General features: G+C 45.3%; 1 protein-coding gene across 2 annotated transcripts in view; it reads right to left on the bottom strand.

Annotated features, from left to right (window-relative positions):
* Positions 1-715: 715 nt before the first annotated feature.
* Positions 716-20,977, bottom strand: part of KALRN (kalirin RhoGEF kinase) — a 721,955-nt gene continuing 701,693 nt past the window's right edge. For both annotated transcript variants that reach the window (XM_065561521.1, XM_065561522.1), the window contains 7 exons: positions 20,406-20,527; positions 17,671-17,802; positions 10,218-10,382; positions 7,340-7,418; positions 6,453-6,653; positions 5,201-5,339; positions 716-2,251 (listed from right to left, as the gene is read on the bottom strand). In XM_065561521.1, coding sequence (XP_065417593.1) covers positions 1,706-2,251; positions 5,201-5,339; positions 6,453-6,653; positions 7,340-7,418; positions 10,218-10,382; positions 17,671-17,802; positions 20,406-20,527 — 1,384 coding nt within the window. In that variant the 3' untranslated portion in view covers positions 716-1,705. The remainder of the gene's footprint in view (positions 2,252-5,200; positions 5,340-6,452; positions 6,654-7,339; positions 7,419-10,217; positions 10,383-17,670; positions 17,803-20,405; positions 20,528-20,977) is intronic.

Genomic DNA, 20,977 nt, shown 5'->3' with positions numbered 1-20,977 from the left:
TTCAGTTTGCTGTTTTTGTAGCGCTTGTAGAATGACTGCATCACCTGGCAGTGGGGAGAATTCCTCTCTGCCCACCAACCAACTCCTGTGGATATTCCCAGGACACAGCCCCGTCACTAGGACTGTGTGCTGGATTTTGCTACGGCCCTTAAGTGATTTCTCAAGATAGACTAGATAGCACAGCTTATTGAATCAAGCCCTTTGCGTCAAGAAATCCCAACACCACGAATGAAGGGTTTACTATTACCTGGCTTGGTAACGTCAGTGGTATTACCTACTCCAGGCACCCAGAGAGCTCTCAGTACTGACAGAACTTACCCACGCACCTGGAAAGAATATACTCCATTGCTGATTATCAGATCCACCCCACACAGGGCTGGCCTTACAATTTGTAGGGTCCCCGAGCTATTGGAGCAGGAGGGGGGAAAACACTAGGCGGTGAGTTGCCTCTTCTTCTGGTCCTGCGGCTAAAAAGGGGAAGATTTGGCCAGCCAATGAATTGCCTAGGACATAAAAATAGCCTCATGGATGCTTGGGTGATGGAGGCCTTAAAGTGCCTGGAGAGAGATTTATGAATCTGGAAGTGTAATAAGCAATCAATTTTAAACACTGAAAACCATTTTGAAGCTGTAAGCCCAAAGATGAACCCATTACTCTTACTGCACTTTGACCGGCTTTGGATGGACTTTGGGTCGAACAGTTTCAGAGCTAGAAATGGGACAGGATCCTTTTAATATATACACAACATATGTAAATTGAACAACGTGATAGAAAAAAATCATCATCATCTAATTACAGATACTGCAAAAATCCGACATAGCCTTTTCTCAGTGCACAGGTTTTGGAAAAGATTTCTGTACAATGTTTATAAAGTGTTTTAAAAAACCATCAGCGTCTCATTGTGCTTAGTCAAAACAGCTTTCTGCCACAGTGAATTCACTGCCTTAACCATAGCTCTAAAAGTTACTGCATGTTAGTTTGACGTAGCAGAAAGCTCTGGAATCCCACTGGTATTCTGAACTGAAGAGGTATGCGTGAGCAATACCATGTAACGAGAGAGTGTCTGAAACCACATTGTATTTAAATCAGTTAACCACAAAAGCTGATATTACAATGAAAAGGGCCTGATCCTGCATGCCCTCTGCCGGCTGAGTCCCCATTGATGTCAATGGGAGTCGTGTATTAAGGGCTTGCAAAGTCCTGCCTGTAACTGGCACTTGACTAGCAATGATTTCAGCAAAATCTGAATCCAACACAGTTTTGCAGTAAATGACGACTGCCTAGGGTCAACCTAGTTTTACTCCACCAATCACTACTCTCTTCCAAATCAGTCTGCCAAGACCATGAGGCTGTCTTATAAGGCTGCCTTTCAAAAAACTAAGGCAACAGTATTTTGGTTCCCATTTTAAACACCCTCTTTATAATATGGACATCACTATAACCAGAAGATTGCTTGCTTTCCAAGAACAGCCTTGTCAAGAGGGTGTGCATGCCCACTTAACAGCACCTACATTAACTTTGGTTCCGAGTAACTGGACAGATACTGCAACCATTAGCATGAGTTACATCCCTCAGTTTGGGAAACCACATGAAATGTATGTAATACTCAATACAGAATTATATACAGACAGATTCCACCTTGTGTCTGTTCATACTATATGCCTTGCTTCAGGCCCAGCTGTGTATATCACAGGACTACGTTGCATCACGTTCCCGGGTTCATCCTGCTCATTATGAAGCTCTTGACGTTGGGAACTGGATGCACATCATACTGGTGTCTGCGGCGCTCAATGAAGCAAGCCAGACGGGAGGTATCCAGTGGGATTTTGGAATAGCTGCCATTGTGAGGTTGCAGCCAAGGATGCTGTAAACAAGTGGCTGCTGTTGGCCTCCTCCTGAAGTCTTCCTGGAGGATAACGTTGATGAAGTCTCTGGCTGCATGACTCACATCACAGAAATACTCATGAGGGAAGCTGAAATCCACTCTGCACACGTTTATACATGTCTCCTCTTTGCTTTCATCCAGGAATGGAGAGACACCACTTAACATGACATAGGTGAGGACCCCAATACTCCAGATGTCTGTGCCCAGTGAGACAGGGGCACCTTGGATAACTTCAGGAGCTGCAAACTCAGGGTTTCCAAGCAGCTGATGAACATGGTAATGACCCGTGATCTGAACTGCATCTTCCAAGTCTATAAGCTTGACACGAGGCACTGGGATCCTTAAGTCAATGAGCAGATTTTCTGGCTGTTGAAATTTTAAAACAGACTGGATTGTTTTGTAAGTGAAATGTGTCCCTTTCATTTTAAGAGAAGTTGACACCAGTGGTTCTCAACCAGGGGTCCAGGGATCCCCCTGGTCTGTGAGCAGGTTTCAGGGGGTCCACCAAGCAGGGCCAGTGTTAGATTTGCTGGGGCCCAGGGCAGAAAGCAAGAGTTCCACTGCATGGGGCTGAAGCCTGGGGCCCTGAGCCCCACCACCTAGGGCTGAAGCAGAAGCCTGAGCAACTTAGCTTCATGGTGCCCCCTGTGACGTGGGGCCCTGGACAATTGCCCTGCTTGCTCCCCCTTAATGCCGGCCCTGGCTTTTATATGCCGAAAACCAGTTATTGTGGCACAAGCAGGCCGTGGAGTTTTTATAGCATGTCTGGGGGGGCCTCAGAAAGAAAAAGGTTGAGAACCCCTGTGTACTAGCTCATCAAAACTTATACTGAATCAGAGATGCGAAATACCAATCAGGACACTGAATGCCTGGGAACAAATTCAGCTCCCATTTACACAGCCTTTAGCGTCAACGGAGTTATTCTGGTTTTACACCAGTGTAATGGAGCAGGACTTGACTCTTGGTTTCTATGAGACGAGATAAGTTTATTTTTCCCAAATTAATCTTCCTAGAGCAATTATATATGGATATAATTATTTGTCTTCCAAACTAGAGTGCAGGCATTTTTGGTCCTAACCTCTGCTGGTTTCCTCCTAATCGTAGCTATTTCAGCATTTCTTATGGCTCTCTCCCTATACTTGTTGCAGACCTGCAGGGCTCTGGGCTGTGTCCTTCCTTTTGCATGGTGTCAAGTATCACAGGGGTAGCCGTGTTAGTCTTGATCTGTAAAAAGCAACAAAGAGTCCTGTGGCACCTTTAAGACTAACAGATGTATTGGAGCATAAGCTTTCGTGGGTGAATACCCACTTCGTCAGATGCATTCACCCACGAAAGCTTATGCTCCACTACATCTGCTAGTCTTAAAGGTGCCACAGGACTCTCTGTTGCTTCCTTTTGCACTTTCCCCAAGAGTTCTCATTTGAACCATGGATTCAGCTCTCATCTAGCTTGTGATAACTTTCAAATTTATTTCTTCACCATCATCTACTCATACCTCTCTGCTGGTCTCTCCTTTATCTCCTCATCCTCATGCAATTCTTACTGCTACCTCAAGCTCAACGTGTCTAAAATTAAACTAATCACAGAGCTTTCCAAATTCTCTCCTCTCTCCGTTCTCAAATCATTGTTGACAATACCAGCATCCCTTCCCTCACCCAGTTTTATAAGTGCATGACTCAGCCTACTGTGACTTCTGCCTCTCTTGCTTCTCACTTACCAGCACAGTTTTGTTCCCTTCAGTGCATCCTGAATGACTCAAGTGATGGGGACTTCCACCAGTTGCTTTGGGAAACTATCCCATGGTCTAATAAAGTTGCTTATTTAGGATTCAGTGTAATTTAAGTAATTTGCAGGAATACCTATATACTTCCTGAAAGCTGCTGTAGGTCCAGCAAAAAATATACAAATACATATTGAAAAGCATTTTCGGTAGCTTAACCAATTGGGACTTAACCTTTTTATATGTTATTTTGGAAAAAAGATTTGGTCATGGGCAATGGAAGAACCAAAGTACCACCTGAAATAACATTTCTGGGGTGAATATTCCAGGAGACTCCTCCATGGAGCTGAGTCTACTAGTAGGGATTAAGTCACTTAGGGTACGTCTATACTTACCCGCTGGTTCGGCGGCAAGCAATCGATCTTCTGGGATTGATTTATCGCGTCTTGTCTAGACGCGATAAATCGATCCTGGAAGTGCTCACCTTCGACGCCGGTAATCCTGCTCCGTGAGAAGAGTAGGCGGAGTCGACGGGGGAGCCTGCCTGCCGTGTGTGGACCCGCGGTAAGTACCTTTAAGTTCGAACTAAGATACTTCGACTTCAGCTACGTTATTCACGTAGCTGAAGTTGCGTATCTTAGTTCGAACTGGGGGCTTAGTGTGGACCAGCCCTAAGTGGAAAGGGAATTCATATAAGAGGGCAGGTTAGCACCTCAGTGTCTATTTTTGATGGCCATTTAAGTCTGCACATGCACTTTATATAAAAAAAATAATCCCCAAACAACCAATACCACCTTAACTTCTACCCAAGGCAGCTTGAGCTCAGGTTGGTGTCAATCCCCAATGAAATTCTAGTCACTGTATTGTATGCTAGTTATAATCAATCAGCCAAAAGAATTGGAATGCCAATAAATAAAACATTACAATAATGAATTCAGGACATTATCTGTCAGACTCTGACAGCATAGCTGCCTCCTGCCATGTGTGTTAACAAAACAAGGTTTGATTCATGGTAATGACATTATAGACTTTTGAGCCTCTCTAATTCTCCAAAATGCAGTTGGGAAAATCCTTCTTCCCTCTGACCAAGTCACTCCCCTCCTTGAATCTCTCCACTGGGCTCCTCTCCCATTCCCGTTGAAGTTTAAGCTCCTTGCCCTGACCTTCAAGGCTTTGCACTGCTATGCTCTTGCCTGCCCCTCGGCTCTTTTCTTTTCGTAGTCCCTACTTTGCTCCTTGCGCCCAACTTCTCCTTTTGCAGCCTTCTCCTACTTTTGTCTTCTTTGCAAGAACAACTTTTCTCATGTGCCAGGCATCCACTCTCCTAATTAAATCCCGCCTTAAAACATGGCTCTTCCACAAAGCCTAGCAGTATAAACCCATCAAACAGGGAAGGGATGTCTTACTATTAAAAGGAAGAAAGAAATCCCGCACCACAGTGGGATCAGCATTTCTGCTGGCCACCTGGTGCTTTATAGATCTGAACTATAGTGCTTGTCTATTTCGATTGTAAACTCATTAGGGCACAGACTGTGTCTAGGCGTTCTGGGGTTGGTGCTTGATCAAGGAATAGCTTCATCCTCTTTACTTCCTACCTTTATATCTAAATGAGCCACTCTGCAATTGTGAAGATATTGTAAGGCTTCCATTGTGTCTCTTATGTAGAAAGCTACTTTTTCCTCCATCAGTTCATCATGATTCATAAGATAATCCAAGAGACGGCCGTCATCCATACTAAAAACAAATCAAAAACCCAGCTTGAAAAAAAAATTCATCACACGAAACCTCCAGGAATGGCTAATATTTGAAAAGATAACTGCAATGACCTAAAAATGGAGGAAGCTCAAATGTAAGGCTCAGCATGTAGCTAATGAGATCTAAAGACACTGGCAGGCCATGAAAGCGGTAGCATGATTATTCCTCAACCATTAACTTATCAACAGTCTTTGAAAATCTAAAGCAGCCTCAAGATACCATAATTTGCTCAAGGACTAATTCAACATATGGTGGCAATTTCTCTGAAAACAAATACATTTATTTACTGGGATTGGTCTATTTATCTGTAGGGCTGATGGATAAAGGTGTAAAAAAAAAGAAAAAAGACTGAAATTTTCAAATGAAAATATTTTCCTTTTGAAAATGTACACTCTGAAAAATGTCCACCCAGGCCTATTTATCTGGGTGTATATATATATATATATATATATACATACACACACACACACACACACACACAAATAGCCCACCTGTACTTCATGGGACATTATCTACCTAGGTAGTATTTTGCATTAATAATAATATCAAACTTCTTTAATAATTAGATTTCAAAGCAGGCCAATATCATTATCCCCATTTGACAGCTGGGGAAACTGAGGCACGGGGCAGCCAGTGACTTGCCTCAGGTCACCCAGCCAGGACTAGAACTCAGGTCTCTGGAGTCTTAAACCAGTGCTCTGGCCACTAAGACATGTTGTCTCCAAAAGCCACCATTTCTTTACAGAGCAATAGTGCTTGCTGCACTGCATTTGTCACTAAAAAAAAAAAAAATAGGCATTTGGGTGAGATTTGACTGATATATATTTGAACACAATTATCAAAAATGAACAGTGGGGGCCAAATTAATCTCTGATGTAATCCCACTGCCTTCAGTGGAGTAACATCAAACATGAACTTGTCCCAGTGATTCTTAGTTTCCTTTAATCCATAGACGAGAGACAATAGAAATCCAGCATGTAACAGGTGCGCTACACGGCACTATGATCTAAAAAAGGGCAGCGGGTGAAATGCTAGGCTCACTGAAGTCAATGGGAGAGCCTCACTTAAATCCTGATCCTGCGAGGTACTTACAGCTCTAAAACTAAGATATAAGACGTGGGCGACTCATAGGTATCGTGGATAGTTATGTACTGAGGATGCTGCAAGTGCTGTAACAAAGCTGCTTCGTGTGCCGCCTGCTCTTTCTTTTTCATTTTTTTACTAATGAATTTCACAGCAACGTCCTTCCTGGTGGCTTTGTGAATACATTTCTTTACTGTGGAGAATCGACCCCTGGAAGACACGATAATGAAGATGATCCATGAATAAATCATGTCTGTTTTTTTCAGTGCAAGAAGAGTGATTTTCAAAGCGTTATTTGAGTCAGCGCATTAATATTTTACAAGGAATCAGATTTGTCTAGTTACTCATAACATTTCCTTACAAAGAACCTATGTTCCCTATCCTGGGCGTTTAGAGTTTTTGGGATGAGCAAAAAGAGATGATAAATGGCGTCATTTCTCTTTGTACAGTCATTGTGCTGTCGTCTAATGATCTCCCGTGGGCTCAATTTGCAGCTGCTGCTTTTTCTTTTAAAAAAGCACAACAATATTTTCTTAATAAAAACAACGACCATTCTCAGAAAACCAAAAGAAACCCCTCCCCCCCATTAAAAATGAGAGCAGATGCTAGCAAAAACTTCCAGTGACGGATACAGATTTCCACACCTAATAGGTTAGAAGTTCACATTCAGCCATTCCCTTCTGAATTATACTCAGACTATATTCTAAACTTGATCTTGAAAGTGACATATTTTGTACTGATTTCATGTGCACAACGGCATGAAAGAAATGGCATTTTTAAAAAGGTAAGAAGGAAACGTTGCATTTACTTGGTAGCTACAAAAGAACCCTAAACATTCTCCTGATGGGAAAGCTTCACATGGTTGTTTTTCTGGTTTATTACAATGCTAATATTACCTCCCAATCTCATGCAATTCCATATAAGCAAAGTCAAAGTTTTCTTTCCATGAAACAGTGGCGCCATCAGCGGCAGCATCTTTGGGGAAAAACAAATTCAAGAAAGATCCAGGTTAAGAAAAGTTTCCTAGGTAACATAAAACACGTTCTAATGATCATATAGCATTTAAAAATTTAAGTGTCTTAAAGGAGAAATTAACAATTAAGAGTCAGTTTCCATCTCTCTTCCCTAGGCAAAACTGCCAGTGGGAGATTCTGCGCTGTGCCTCTAAAAGGTGCAGCCCAGGAGAAGAGGAAGTTAAGGTGACTTGAAGTTACCTTTGTGACGTCCCAGTTCTACTAAACTAAAACAAAAGATAATCTAACGCATTTCCTTCCTATTACTTACAATTTGTAATCTTAGATACTTAGTTCAGGTATGGCTTTGGGAGATGTATTTTCCCTGCCTTGATTCCTCGATGACCCAGAGAGAACACACAGAGAGAGACAAAACAAAAACCTTCCCCCACAGATTTGAAAGTATCTTCTCCCCTTATTGGTCCTTTCGGTCAGGTGCAACCAGGTTATTTGAGCTTCTTAATCCTTTATAGGTAAAGGAGGGATTTTATGCTACCCTTAGCTGTATGTTCATGACACGGGGTTTGAGCTAGTGCACTAAAAATAGCAGTGCAGATGTTGCGAGTTGGGCTGGAGTGCAGGCTCTCAAGGCTTGAAGAACATAAGAACGGCCACACTAGGTCAGAACAATGGTCCATCTACCCCAATATCTTGTCTTCCAACAGTGGCCAGTGCCAGGTGCCCCAGAGGGAATGAACAGAACAGGTCATCATCAAGTGATCCATCCCCTGTTGCCCATTCCCAGCTTCTGGCAAACAGGCTACGGACACCATCCCTGCCCATCCTGGCTAATAGCCATGGGTGGACCTATCCTCCATGAATTTACCTAGTTCTTTTTCAAACCCTGTTATAGTCTTGGCCTTCACAACATCCTCTGGCAAAGAGTTCCAAAGGTTGACTGTGCATTGCATGAAGAAATACTTTTTTGTTTGGTTTAAACCTGCTGCCTATTAATTTCATTTGGTGACCCCTAGTTCTTGTGTTATGAGAAAGAGTAAATAGCACTTCCCCCCCTATTTACTTTCCCCACACCAGTCATGATTTTATAGACCACTATCGTATCCTTCCTTAGTCGTCTCTTTTCCAAGCTGAAAAGTCCCAGTCTTACTAATCTCTCCTCATACGGACGCCGTTCCATACCCCTAATCATTTTTGTTGCCCTTTTCTGTACCTTTTCCAATTCCGATATATCTTTTTTGAGATGGGACGACTACATCTGCACACAGTATTCCAGATGTGGGCGTACCATGGATTGATATAGAGGCAATATGATATTTTCTGTCTTATTATCTATCCCTTTCCTAATGATTCCCAGCATTCCGTTTGCTTGTTTGACTGCCGCTGCACATGGAGTGGATGTTTTCGGGGTTGAGAGCCTGAGCCCCAACCTGAATTGCACAACCCACTCTGCTATTTCTAGTGTGCTATCTCTAGCCACATTAGCGCAAGTCTACCCACCCAGGCTAGGAGACTTGCTTCCAGCTGCAGTGTAGACATACTCTTAAAACAGCCGTGAAACTGCCCAGAATCTCAGTGCAGTAGCCCTGTGCCTGACATACCCTCCCATCTCCATCCCTGCCCCCTATGCTGCGGCTTATGAGGGGGTCCCTAAAGGACAGACTTGAAGCTGTTTTCCACAGTGCCTGCACCAAAAAGCTCCCACTGCCAGATCCTAGCTTCTAGAGCCCCTTTTTGCCACTCTGGTCCTTTTCCAGAGTGGTGTGAGGATCTGATCGCCAGGGAGTGGAGGGTCAGCCTCAAATCCTGAGCTGTCGTATTGACAGGCTCCTGGGGTAGAGTAGGAGTCAAATAATACAGCTTCCATTTAAGTGCAAGGAAAAGCAGAGACTTCTAATGCCATTGTAAGATAAGTTCTATTATTTCTTACAATATAAAACAAATTATTATTTATATTACAGTTACCTAGACCCACCAACCAAGACCAGAGCTCCATGGTGCTAGGCAATGCACGAGTCAGACCTTGCTCCAAAGAGTTTATGGTCTAAATAGGCAAGGCAGAGTGTGGGAGATGGAAAGTATTATCCCTATTTTACAGATGGACACTGAGGATCAAGTGACTTGTCCAAGGTCACACAGGACCTTGACTGCAAGTCCATCCTCCCTCTCCATTTAAAAGGGTTTTATGACTTGATGAAATACATTCATATGTTTTAAACCAAGAGCACCTAAATTTCCTTATCTGTAAAATGAGGTTAGTAATCCTGCCTTATCCACATCTCAGGGGCGTGGGGAGGATTAATATTTGTAAACTGATTTGAAAGCCTCAGATGAAATGCCTTACAGAAGTGTAAAGGATTATTGGCTGGGTCTGCAAAGTCCTTCATTCAACTTGATTATATATCTCCAATGACCTACTTTCCAGACAGAGCCGGTGGCATGTGGGGGTAGGGCAGGTAAGAGAGGAATGAGGCATACATCCCCTGGCATGGGGGGATATGGAGGAATCCTGTTATGGTGGGGTGGAGGAATGGCAAGTTTTCTGGGATCCATCAGATATTCAGTTATCCAAATGCCTTTTCCTTTTGGAGAGAAAGGAGTTGTGTTGATGCTAGGACTTGGTGAGGCTAGTAACATTTAGGACTGTTCTGAGAAAGTCTCTAGCTTTCTCTGATATTCATCACCTGAATCAGCTCTGGAAAGGAAATTTAATGTTGACCAATCAAGGAACAATTCTCCTTATAAGCATTACCTTCTCCTTCTCGTCCGTTAGCTGGCCTTTTCCTTTTCACAAAGTACTCACCATACTCAGGGAGGCTCACAAATTCTGAGGGCTCACTAGGTAAACTAATTCCCCAGGGATTGCTGGCGCTGACTCTGAACTGATATCGACAGCCTGGAGTGAGATCTTCAATGACGAGATAGGTATCCAAAGTGGAGGCTACTGACTGCTGCCAGACCTGGGATCCTGAATTTTATGGAGAAAGAGAGCCATTTGAAGAAAATACAGTTTGATTTAGCTCAAAAGTAGAATACCAGTTCTTAAAGAATACCAGTTCTTAGCCATCACCGTTTACAGGTGATATAGCAGAATGATAAGGCCAATTCATAAAGAAATCAATGTGTGAATGAAGCATACTCAGTAAGAGAATTCTCTCTCTCTGATACACACATACATAGATGTCACATGAGACTGTTTATATTGGAGCAGGTAAAATCCATGGGTTTTTTTAAAAGGTAGAAATGAAAAAGCCTCTATTATTATGCAATTAATTTTGACCATTGACCTGAAAATACACAGGATTGTTTGCAATGATACATTCTTGAGTGATTTGCTCAAGACAAGTTTTGATGGGCCTAATGCTCCACTCCAATACACGGGTTTTGAGCTGCTTTAATTCCGTTGTTTAGGGTGATCCAAGGTGTTCTAACTTGCATTAGGCATGTGGCCTCCTCTTGGAGTTATACTGGTGTAATGGAGAGGAGAATCAGGCCTCCCTCGTGATGGGGCTTCCACCACATCCCACGGGAGACTATTCCATTGTTTAGTATATGACAGTTTCCTGATAGGTTTCAGAGTGGTAGCCGTGTTAGTTTGTATCAGCAAAAACATTGAGGAGTGGCACCTTAGAGACTAACAAATTTATTACATTGGTATATGCGTGGTATATGCCATCATGTGCCAGCAATACCCCTCTGCCATGTACATTGGCCAAACCGGACAGTCTCTACGCAAAAGCATAAATGGACACAAATCAGAAATTAAGAATTATAACATTCAAAAACCAGTAGGAGAACACTTCCATCTCCCTGTACACTCAATAACAGACTTAAAAGTGGCAATTCTTCAACAAAAAAACTTCAGAAACAGACTCCAAGGAGAAACTGCAGAACTGGAATTAATTTGCAAACTGGACACCACCAAATTAGGCCTGAATAAAGACTGGGAGTGGATGGGTCACTACAAAAACTAATTTACCCCTGCTGATACTCACACCTTCTTGTCAACTGTTTGAAATGGGCCACCTTGATTACATTGGCCTCGTCCTTTACTCTCACAGATCTTGGGAGACAGACCTGTCCTCGCTTACAGACAACCCCCCAACCTAAAGCAAATACTCACCAGCAACCACACATCACTGAACAAAACCACTAACCCAGGAACCTATCCTTGTAACAAACCCCGATGCCAACTTTGTCCACATATCTATTCAAGTGACATCATCATAGGACCTAATCACATCAGCCATACCATCAGGGGCTCGTTCACCTGCACATCTACCAATGTGATATATGCCATCATGTGCCAGCAATGCCCCTCTGCCATGTACATTGGCCAAACCGGACAGTCTCTACGCAAAAGAATTAATGGACACAAATCTGACATCAGGAATCAAAATACTCAAAAAACCAGTCGGAGAACACTTTAACCTGTCTGGTCATTCAGTGACAGACCTGCGCGTGGCTATATTACAACAGAAAAACTTCAAAAACAGACTCCAACGAGAGACTGCTGAGCTGGAATTGATATGCAAACTAGACACAGTCAACTCCGGTTTGAATAAGGACTGGGAATGGCTGAGCCATTACAAACATTGAATCTATCTCCCCTTATAAGTATTCTCACACTTGTTATCTAACTGTCTGTACTGGGCTAGCTTGATTATCACTTCAAAAGTTTTTTTTCTCTTAATTAATTGGCCTCTCAGAGGTGGTAAGACAACTCCCACCTGTTTATGCTCTCTGTATGTGTGTATATATATCTCCTCAATATATGTTCCATTCTATATGCATCCGAAGAAGTGGGCTGTAGTCCACGAAAGCTTATGCTCTAATACATTTGTTAGTCTCTAAGGTGCCACAAGTACTCCTGTTCTTCTTTTTGCGGATACAGACTAACGGCTGCTACTCTGAAACTACAAAAGTGATTTTTCCTCTCTTGGTATTCACCCCTTCTTGTCAACTGTTGAGAATAGCCCATTTCCACCTTAATTGAATTGGCTTGTTAGCACTGACCCCTCACTTGGTAGGGCAACTCCCATCTTTTCATGTGCTGTGTATTTATACCTGCTACTGTATTTTCCACTCCTTGCATCCGATGAAGTGGGTTTTAGCCCACAAAAGCTTATGCCCAAATAAATTTGTTAGTCTCTAAGGTGTCACAAGTACTCCCCGTTGAGTTTCCTGATAGCACATCCTAAACTTTTCTTCTCACAATTTCATCCCATTATTCTTTGCTAATAACTCCTCCGTCCCCTCCTGGGACAATTTTTCTCCCTCCAAACACATCTTCTCTCTAGTTATTGTTTAACCAAGCTACAGCTATGTAATACTTTTACTCTTTCCTTTAAGTCAATCCCTGCAACCCCTGTGTGGCAGGGCAGGGGTGAAACCCCTTGAATGCCCTGCTAAAATGCTGGCTAAGCCCTGCTTTCAGGCAGAAAGGCCAGGGGCAGAGGCTCAAAGCAGCCAGCAGGGAGCCCAGCTGCAGGCCCTAATGAGGGCTGTCACTGCAATAGACTGAGCTAAGCAGCGACAGCTGGGCTGAAGGCTGGGAGGGCTATAAAAGCCCTGAACAAAACTCAGTTGGGAGGCTAGCCTGGGAGAGGACAGGAGGTGACAGCTCTGTCTCCTCACCACAGGAAGGGAGCCTCAAGGGCCAAGAGACCCTGGAATGGGGTAGAAATGAGATAACTGTTGGGGAATAAAGGGGACTGCACGGTGGCACTGTAAAATAAAGCACAAGGGTGAAACACCAGAAGAAGGCGTGAGAACTCTTATTTTACCAGCCTAAGCACAGGGCACAGGGTGAGAGGGCAGAAACCTGTGCAGACCCTGTGACACCCTGTCATTTTTGTTGTTCTCCGCCAATATCTTTCGGGCAGTGAGGCCCTCAGAAATGCGCATAGCATTTGAGGTTGTCTCACACCAGGCTTACATTGATGTGCACCGGCCTGTGCACAAGGTTTCAGTGAATGTGAAATCAGGTAAAGAAATGTGATGTTGACTTGATTTTTCTCTCTTTGATTACAGTGAAGTGCAGTGGAAGAAATTCTAGGATGCATTATTTACCCCGGCAAGAGGGAGCTGGGCTTTAGATAGGATTCTTGAAGGACCTAGATGAAGAACAAGTTGTCAGGATTCTCAGAACATGTCTGTGGCGTACATAATGAGATCTGCTAAATATGGAGCCTTCCAGGAATAAAATTCATGGACAACAAGACCAAAATACAGCCCAAGAAAAAATATCCAGACATATCTGGAAATGACAGTGGAATAACTGGGTGAAATACCAAAGGAATCAACAGAAAAGGAGATTCTGTACTTGAGATTTTTTGGGGGTTTTATTTATTTATTTTTTAAAAAAGAGGGGCCTCTGGTTACCACAAATAACTTTGAGCCCCATTCAGTCTCTCCTCACCTGTGCTGATGCAGATTGGTTCAGTCACTTGCAACTGGGTCTTCTATGAATGCCCGGAAACCCAGGGGAACCATTCCTGTAGCCCTTCCCGTGAAGAGCCATGGACCTTGGTGTCTTGTTTAAAAAACAATGGAAACCAGCACAAAGGATTCTGGGATGCACTGGAGGAAGACCCATTTGCAATGTGCCAAATGTGGGGGAAAAGAATGAAGAAAACTGGACCAGTGGTAGTAATCGCATCTGGGAAGGAGGCACAGGCAGCCATGTTACAATCCAGATTCACTGAAGATGGCATGACTACATATCCCAAATCTTCAACCTCTGGGCCTGGGGTATGTTTTGATCTGGGGGCATGTGAACTGCATGACACCCATTAACGGTAAGTCGCAGTAATATTGGGCATTCACATGGCAAGAGAAGAGCAAGATGCATAAGCATGGAGTATTTTTATATAAATTGGAGTCCGGAGGCCGAATCTTTGTGCATAAGACTGACTTTTTAACCTTAAGTTCTTACCATAAAGTATTTGCTTTGCATAAAGTACATGAACATGACTATCTGTGAGGTTCGCTTATATCGCAGAGACAGGCAGGGAAAAGTCAGTGATCCTTGTGAAGTTGAGCAACAGTGGAGGAATCAACAACATTTTAAAAAACAGAACTACTGCTTTTTAAAATGTTTTGATTACTGTTGTTAATGCAAGAGTTAATGCAACAATTAATGTTGTTATTGTTCTTTGTCAGATGTGCCAGTCAAATCGATGCGATGAGGGTTAAGATAGCTGGTAGATCATTCACTAAGTGACGGGATTTAGACAATTCAAATTGCTTCTTACATTTTTGTTGTAGAGTGATTAAGAGGGGAAAAAAAAACAGAGGCCACATGCCTAAGGCAAGGCATTCCGCCCAGCGAACATTGTGCCTTTGTGAGCAGAAGGTAAATAGGAATGTGAATCATTTTGTATGACCTTGGCATAATGCATTGCTAGGCCTGTAGGGATGGCAGTTCATTTAATTATTTATTTTTGCGGGGGGGGGGAGGGAGTGTTGGAGTTGAGAGAGGTGGGGGAATTCAGTGCTGGATGGAAGGAAAACAGGAAGTGGGTCGTCACTTGGAATGCAGGAAACAGCAAAGTTATTTGGACCAAAAACACAAGCAGTTTAATGTAGTCACAGTAAGAGGCCATCAGAAAAGCCTGTCTGATACATTGACAATAGAAGAAAAGACTTTGAATCAAGATGGGATGTCTTTGCTTTAGCCAAACCCAAGTTACTGGGCTTAATGCGGGAGTAGCTGGGTGAAATTAATGGCCTATGACAGGTGTGGCCAAACTGTGGCTCACGAGCCGCATGTGGCTCTTTAAGGGATCAACTGCGGCTTGCAGAGCTTGGGGCTTCATCCTGCGGGGCGGAGGGGAAGAGCCGGCGCTTGCGGCTCCAGCCCTGTGGGGGACACCGAAGGTCGGGGCTTCTCCCCGCAGTGGGGCAAGCCGGCACTCGTGGCTTCAGCCCCGTAGCAGAGCGCCATGGCTCAGGGCTTCAGCACCGCTGGGTGTTGAGTCGAAGCTGGGGGTGGCAAAGCTGGGCTTCAGCCCCGCAGGAGAGGCACCACTACTAGGGTCTTCAGCCCCAGAGGAGGCGGCAAGCCAGTGCTTAGGGTTTTAGCCCTGCAGGCGGAGGGGCGCTTCTGCTGGAGCTTCAGCCCCGTGGGAGGGGCACCGCTGCTGGGGACTTCAGCAGCACATGCTCATTATAACAGGAAACTGTGTCACTGTAGCGCTGTGCAGACCTCGTGTGCTGTGATCTGCTTGCATGCTGCACACTACAGGCAGTGTTTACTGTTCATAAGTCGCAACTGAATAGTTTTAGATTTAAGTGTTAACCCTACATTAATTTCATGGATGACCATGACATCTTCAAACTGTGTTTCTGCGGATGTAGTTGTGAAAGAAGAAATGTTGGACTTAGTGGTGCTGAAAGAAACAGCCCGCGGTGTTGACATAAAGAATGCACTTGACAAAGCATTGACAAATGGCAATGCACTGCTGGATAAAACTTGTCAGTGTTGCAACGGATGGAGCACCTGAAATGGTAGGGGGAAAAGTAGGCCCTATTGGACTTTTGAAAAACGATCCCAAGTTTCCGGAGTTTCTCCCTGTTCATTGCATCATCCATCATGAACATCTCACAGGCAGATACTTCAAGTATGAAAATGTTTTGAAAACAGTCCTGGAAATTGTCCAATTTCATCCACTTGAATAGGAAGATTCATAGACTGCTCAAAGTGAAGCTTTCACCCTTCCTTTCACAAATATTATGAAACGTACAGCACGCGGCTATAAGCATAGGAATATTATCAATGGCCAGGTCCAGCTTCCCTTATAGGCAGCGCCAGTGGGCCTTTAAACGGCCAAAGCACATTGAACAGTCATTCTGCACTTGCTCAGCCTGCTGTTGAACCGCTGAACTTGCTGTGGTCAAGTTGCCCCATGTATGGCTTCATAAGCCACAGCATTAAGGGGTAGGTGGGGTCTCCAAGGATCACAATGGACATTTCGACTTCCCCTATGGTGATCTTCTGGTCCAGGAAGAAAGTCCCTGCTTGCAGCTTCCTGAACAGGCAAGTGTTCCGAAAGATGCGTGTGTCAGGCACCTTTCCGGGCCAGCCTGCGTTAATGTCTGTGAAACGCCCACGATGATCCACAAGCACCTGGAGAACCATTCAGAAATACTCCTTGCGATTAATGTACTTGGTGGCTAGGTGGTCTGGTGAATGAATGCCATTTATCACCCATCGGTAGTTAAGAAAGCCCATTTGTGCAAAGCCATCCACAATGTCACGCAGGTTGCCCAGGGTCACGGTATTCCAGAGCAGGATGTGATTAATAGCCCTGCACACTTCCGTCAACACAAGTTCAACCTTCAACTTTCCCACTCCAAACTGGTTAGCGACTGATTGGTAGCAGTCTGGAGTAGCCAGCTTCCACAGTGCAATTGCCATGCGCTTCTCCAATGGCAGGGCAGCTCTCATTCTCGTGTCCTTGCGCCGCAGGGCTGCGGCGAGCTCATCACATAGTCCCATGAATGTGGCTTTCCTCATCCGAAAGTTCTGCAGCCACTGCTCGTCATCCCAGATGTGCATGATGATGTGATCCCACCATTCAGTGGTTGTTTCCCAAGCCCAAAAGCGGCATTCCACTGTGGTCAGCACCTCCATGAATGCCAAAATTTCATGTCATGGCTACTACGTGTGGTGAGATCAATGTTGCATTCCTCTTGCTTTTGTAGTTTAAGGAATAACTCCACTGCCACTCATGATGGGTTAGTCAGAGTGAGTAGCATACTGGTCAACTGTTCGGAATCCATTCCTGCAGCCTGAAGAGGCAGAGCGCACAGTACACAAACCGTGGGAAGATGGTGCCAAATGTGGATGGAAGCACGGGGGTTTCTGGAATGCAAAGCAATGCATCACGGGGCATTGGGACAGGACTCAGGATGCCCCTCGATCCCCTCCGCTTTCCCACAACTCTTAGCGGCAGAAGAGGAAGAGATGTTCTGTGGGATAGCTGCCCAGAGTGCACCACTCCAAATACTGCTGCAAGTGTGAACACGCTATTGCACAGGCAGCTGACAGTGTGAACACAACAGCGGTTTCCCTCCAGCGCTCTCTGCGCGGCGCTGTAACTCTGCCAGAGCAGACATTCCCTAAGAGCTCTGCCTGGGAGCACACCTTCTGTATGAAGTTTGGGGGAGGAGGGGGCAGGGAAGGAGGGGGCACCAGGCCCCTCTGTGCCCCCTAAATGGCACCCCTGCCATAAAGGCTAATGTTTCCCTACCTTCTTCTCTGTACTCTACAGTGTAGCCTGAAATGGTGCAATTGCCAGTACTGGATGGGGGCAGCCAGCGAAGAATCACTGAAGTGCAGCTTCTTTCCTGAGCAATGGGACTGTTTGGGGCTGCTGGAACACCTTGAAAAGAAAAACCAGTATCACATCACTTATTGTTTGTACTTCATTGCTTAGAGCATATTTAAAAAAAAGCCTTTCTACTATCTATTGTGGACATGAGAGTTGTCTGGGCAGCGGCTGGAGAGATCACAGGAACTGTTATATCAGAATTGGTCCATCCAGTCAGGTATCCTGTTTCCAACACGGGTTTATACTGAAAGGTTTTAGAGGAAGGCCAATGTCCTTTAGACCATAATGTGCTGACTCAATTGTGCAATACTATAGCATGGGTGGGAGTTTCTTCTTGCTCTCAGCTGGTGCTCAGCTTGGCTCTGAAGCCCGAGTGCCCGCTCTCTCTAGTAATATTTGAGGAACAAAGGAAGGCAAGTGCAGCCACGGTATATTTGAGCATCGCTGAGGATGGCATGGTAGTATCCTCACCCTTCTACCTTTGACCTTGGAGAACAGCAAGGGGGGGGGGGATTTTCACTCAGACACATGGCAATTTGGATTAGGTTATTCTAACTATGGTAAATGCAGTTGCGTTGGTGTCCTTAGCCCATTGCTACTGGTTTCTGCTGCAACCTCAGGGCCTGATCCAAACCCACTGAAGTTATATAAAAAAAATGTCCAATGATTTCCCTGAACTTGGGATTGGGCCGTTGGTGTGGTGAGCACACACAGTAGTGACCTTTGAACGGCTGACATTGCAAAAGATGACAGACAAGGCACACGGGGTGGAATTATTAATTATTATTAATAATAAATAATAATAATAATAATTAATAATAAAACAGCTTATTTGAATTACTGTAGCACTTAGGAGTCAATCAGCAATAGCTACATGTGTAGCAATTGCTGATTGACTCCTAAGCCCTGTCTGGAATATGGTAGCAGCTCATTTACCCACTTACTTTTCCGGTAAATCTGACAAATCAAACCAATGGGGCCCATTGTGAGAACAAACAAATTGACTTCCTAAATGTTCATGATCCTCGCATCGCCACAAGCCATCAGTGATACTTTCATTACAGCTGCGTTGCCTCCAGTGCCGCAGGCAGATCTCATTTGAATTTCTAAAATATGCTTTGTTGGAGCTGGAGGTCACCAACAATCAGCTCACCATTGGGACTCATTACAATTCCCTGGAACTGTCATCGTTCCTCAAAGGTGAGCTCCCACAAAGTGTTTTCTAAGGGCCAAGTCCTTACCCCCTCCCTTCAAAGGGGTGCAAAGCCCTAAATTCACCACCAGTAAACTTCACGCCCCCTTGCTTAGGTGCAGGCCCCCCTGGCCAAATCTTCTTGCAAAGAGGGAAGAGCAGGGGCAACAACATCTGTAGGCAACAGCATCTATGCTGATGATTTGCAACTTGGAGAGGACTTGATTTCCTGCTTACTTAGGGTTACCATATTTAACAAATAAAAAAAGAGGACCCTCCACGGGGCCCTGGCCCCGCCCATTTCCCGCCCCAACTCCGCCCCCTCCTCCCTCCCACTCCCAGCCACGCGAAAAGGGCTGCCCGAGCGCTACCGGCTTCACAGTTTGCCGGGCAGCCCCCAGATCCTGCGCCCCCGGCCGGCACTTCCCCAGTGCAGCTGGAGCCCGGGAGGGGAAACGCCCAGCCGGGGGCGCAGGGTCTGGAGGCTGCCCGGCAAACCGTGAAGCCGGTAGCACTTGGGCTTCGGGCAGCCCCTATGCCCCTGGACCCTGCGCCCCCGGCCGGGCACTTCCCCTCCCGGGCTCCGGCGGCACAGGGTCCGGAGGCATGGGGGCTGCCCAAAGCCCGTAGCACTCGTCTCTTAAACAGAGCCGAAGAGTCAGGGGAGGAGCAGAGCCGCCGCGGCCGGAGGCTCTGCTCCTCCCCTGACTCTTCGGCTCTGTTTAAGAGCCGAGCTGCCCGAGCGCTACCGGCTTTGGGCAGCCCCCATGCCTCGGGACCCTGCGCCGCCGGAGTCCGGGAGGGGAAGTGCCCGGCCGGCGGCTGGGGTCCGGAGGCAAGGGGGCTGCCTGAAGCCCATAGCGCTCGGGCAGCTCGGCTCTTAAACAGAGCCGAAGAATCAGGGGAGGAGCAGAGCAGCCGCGGGGGGGGGAAGTGCCCGGCCGGCATTTTCCCGGACATGTTCGGCTTTTTGGCAATTCCCCCCGGACGGGGGTTTGATTGCCGAAAAGCTGGACATGTCCGGGAAAAACCGGACGTATGGTAACCCTAGCTTACTCTCAATGAAAGCCTTTATGCAAATCACACTTGGGCTTTGCATCAGGGCCCAGTCTGGGCCCACTGGGTGCTGTAGTTATGGGAAGCAGCGTTCTCAGTTAGGATGGGTAAAGGTTATGTGGTTATGATGCATGTTAGGCCAACATTTTAAAACATGGCCTTTAAAGTTAAGGCATCTCAATCTAGAGCTAAGCATCAGCTGCCCTCTGACATGAGTGGGAATTGGGGTTGAGTAAAGGCTGCATGATTTGGCCCCCTTGTTTGTCATTCACTTGCAACAGCTCCTGACCTACTTGTTTGGAGAGTGGCTATTTGTAAGTGCTCCCAGCCTCCACAAAGAGGCTCAGCAAAGCTGTTGCTGCATTACGTTTCAGAAGCACAAAAAGATAAGGTAAAAATCCAGTACCTTGCACTTTGATTGTAGCTGAGGTCGAGGCTGTTCCATGTTCATTTGTTGCCACACAGGTGTAAATACCACTGTCCTGAGGCATCAGGTTACAAATCTTCAGGGTGATTTCCCCAGAATCACTACAGGTGTCAGAAATGTCACATTTTAAAATGCTGCTTTACGAGCGAATACTTACACAGGCATCTCTCGTAGCGTATTGGAACGATGACGATGTCTTAGAGGGTACAATGGGCACAGATAAAGGATGTCCATGCAAAGCACTAAGAAGAAATACATACTAAGGGTATTTTTAGTTCTACTGGGCCAAATTCAGACCTGTGACATTGCTCCATTGAGTCCAATGGATTTGCACCAGATTGCACTAGGTCTGAATTTGGCCCATTGCACGTAAGTTATCCGTCAGTCAGGTGTTTGGCAGCGGAGGGGTGGGGAGAGGGATGTTGGGGGGAAAAAAAATCAAGGCAACAAGACTAGATGGAACCACTGATGTAAACACATCACCTGTATGGGAATATCATCCCTCTAAATACCCCAGGGAATCAATCTGCTGAGTAAGTGCAAGCAGGGCA

This window comes from Chrysemys picta, chromosome 11 (assembly GCF_011386835.1).
Source record: "Chrysemys picta bellii isolate R12L10 chromosome 11, ASM1138683v2, whole genome shotgun sequence".
In the NCBI taxonomy this organism is placed as follows: Eukaryota; Metazoa; Chordata; order Testudines; family Emydidae; genus Chrysemys; species Chrysemys picta.
This window is presented reverse-complemented; position numbering and strand designations above follow the sequence as displayed.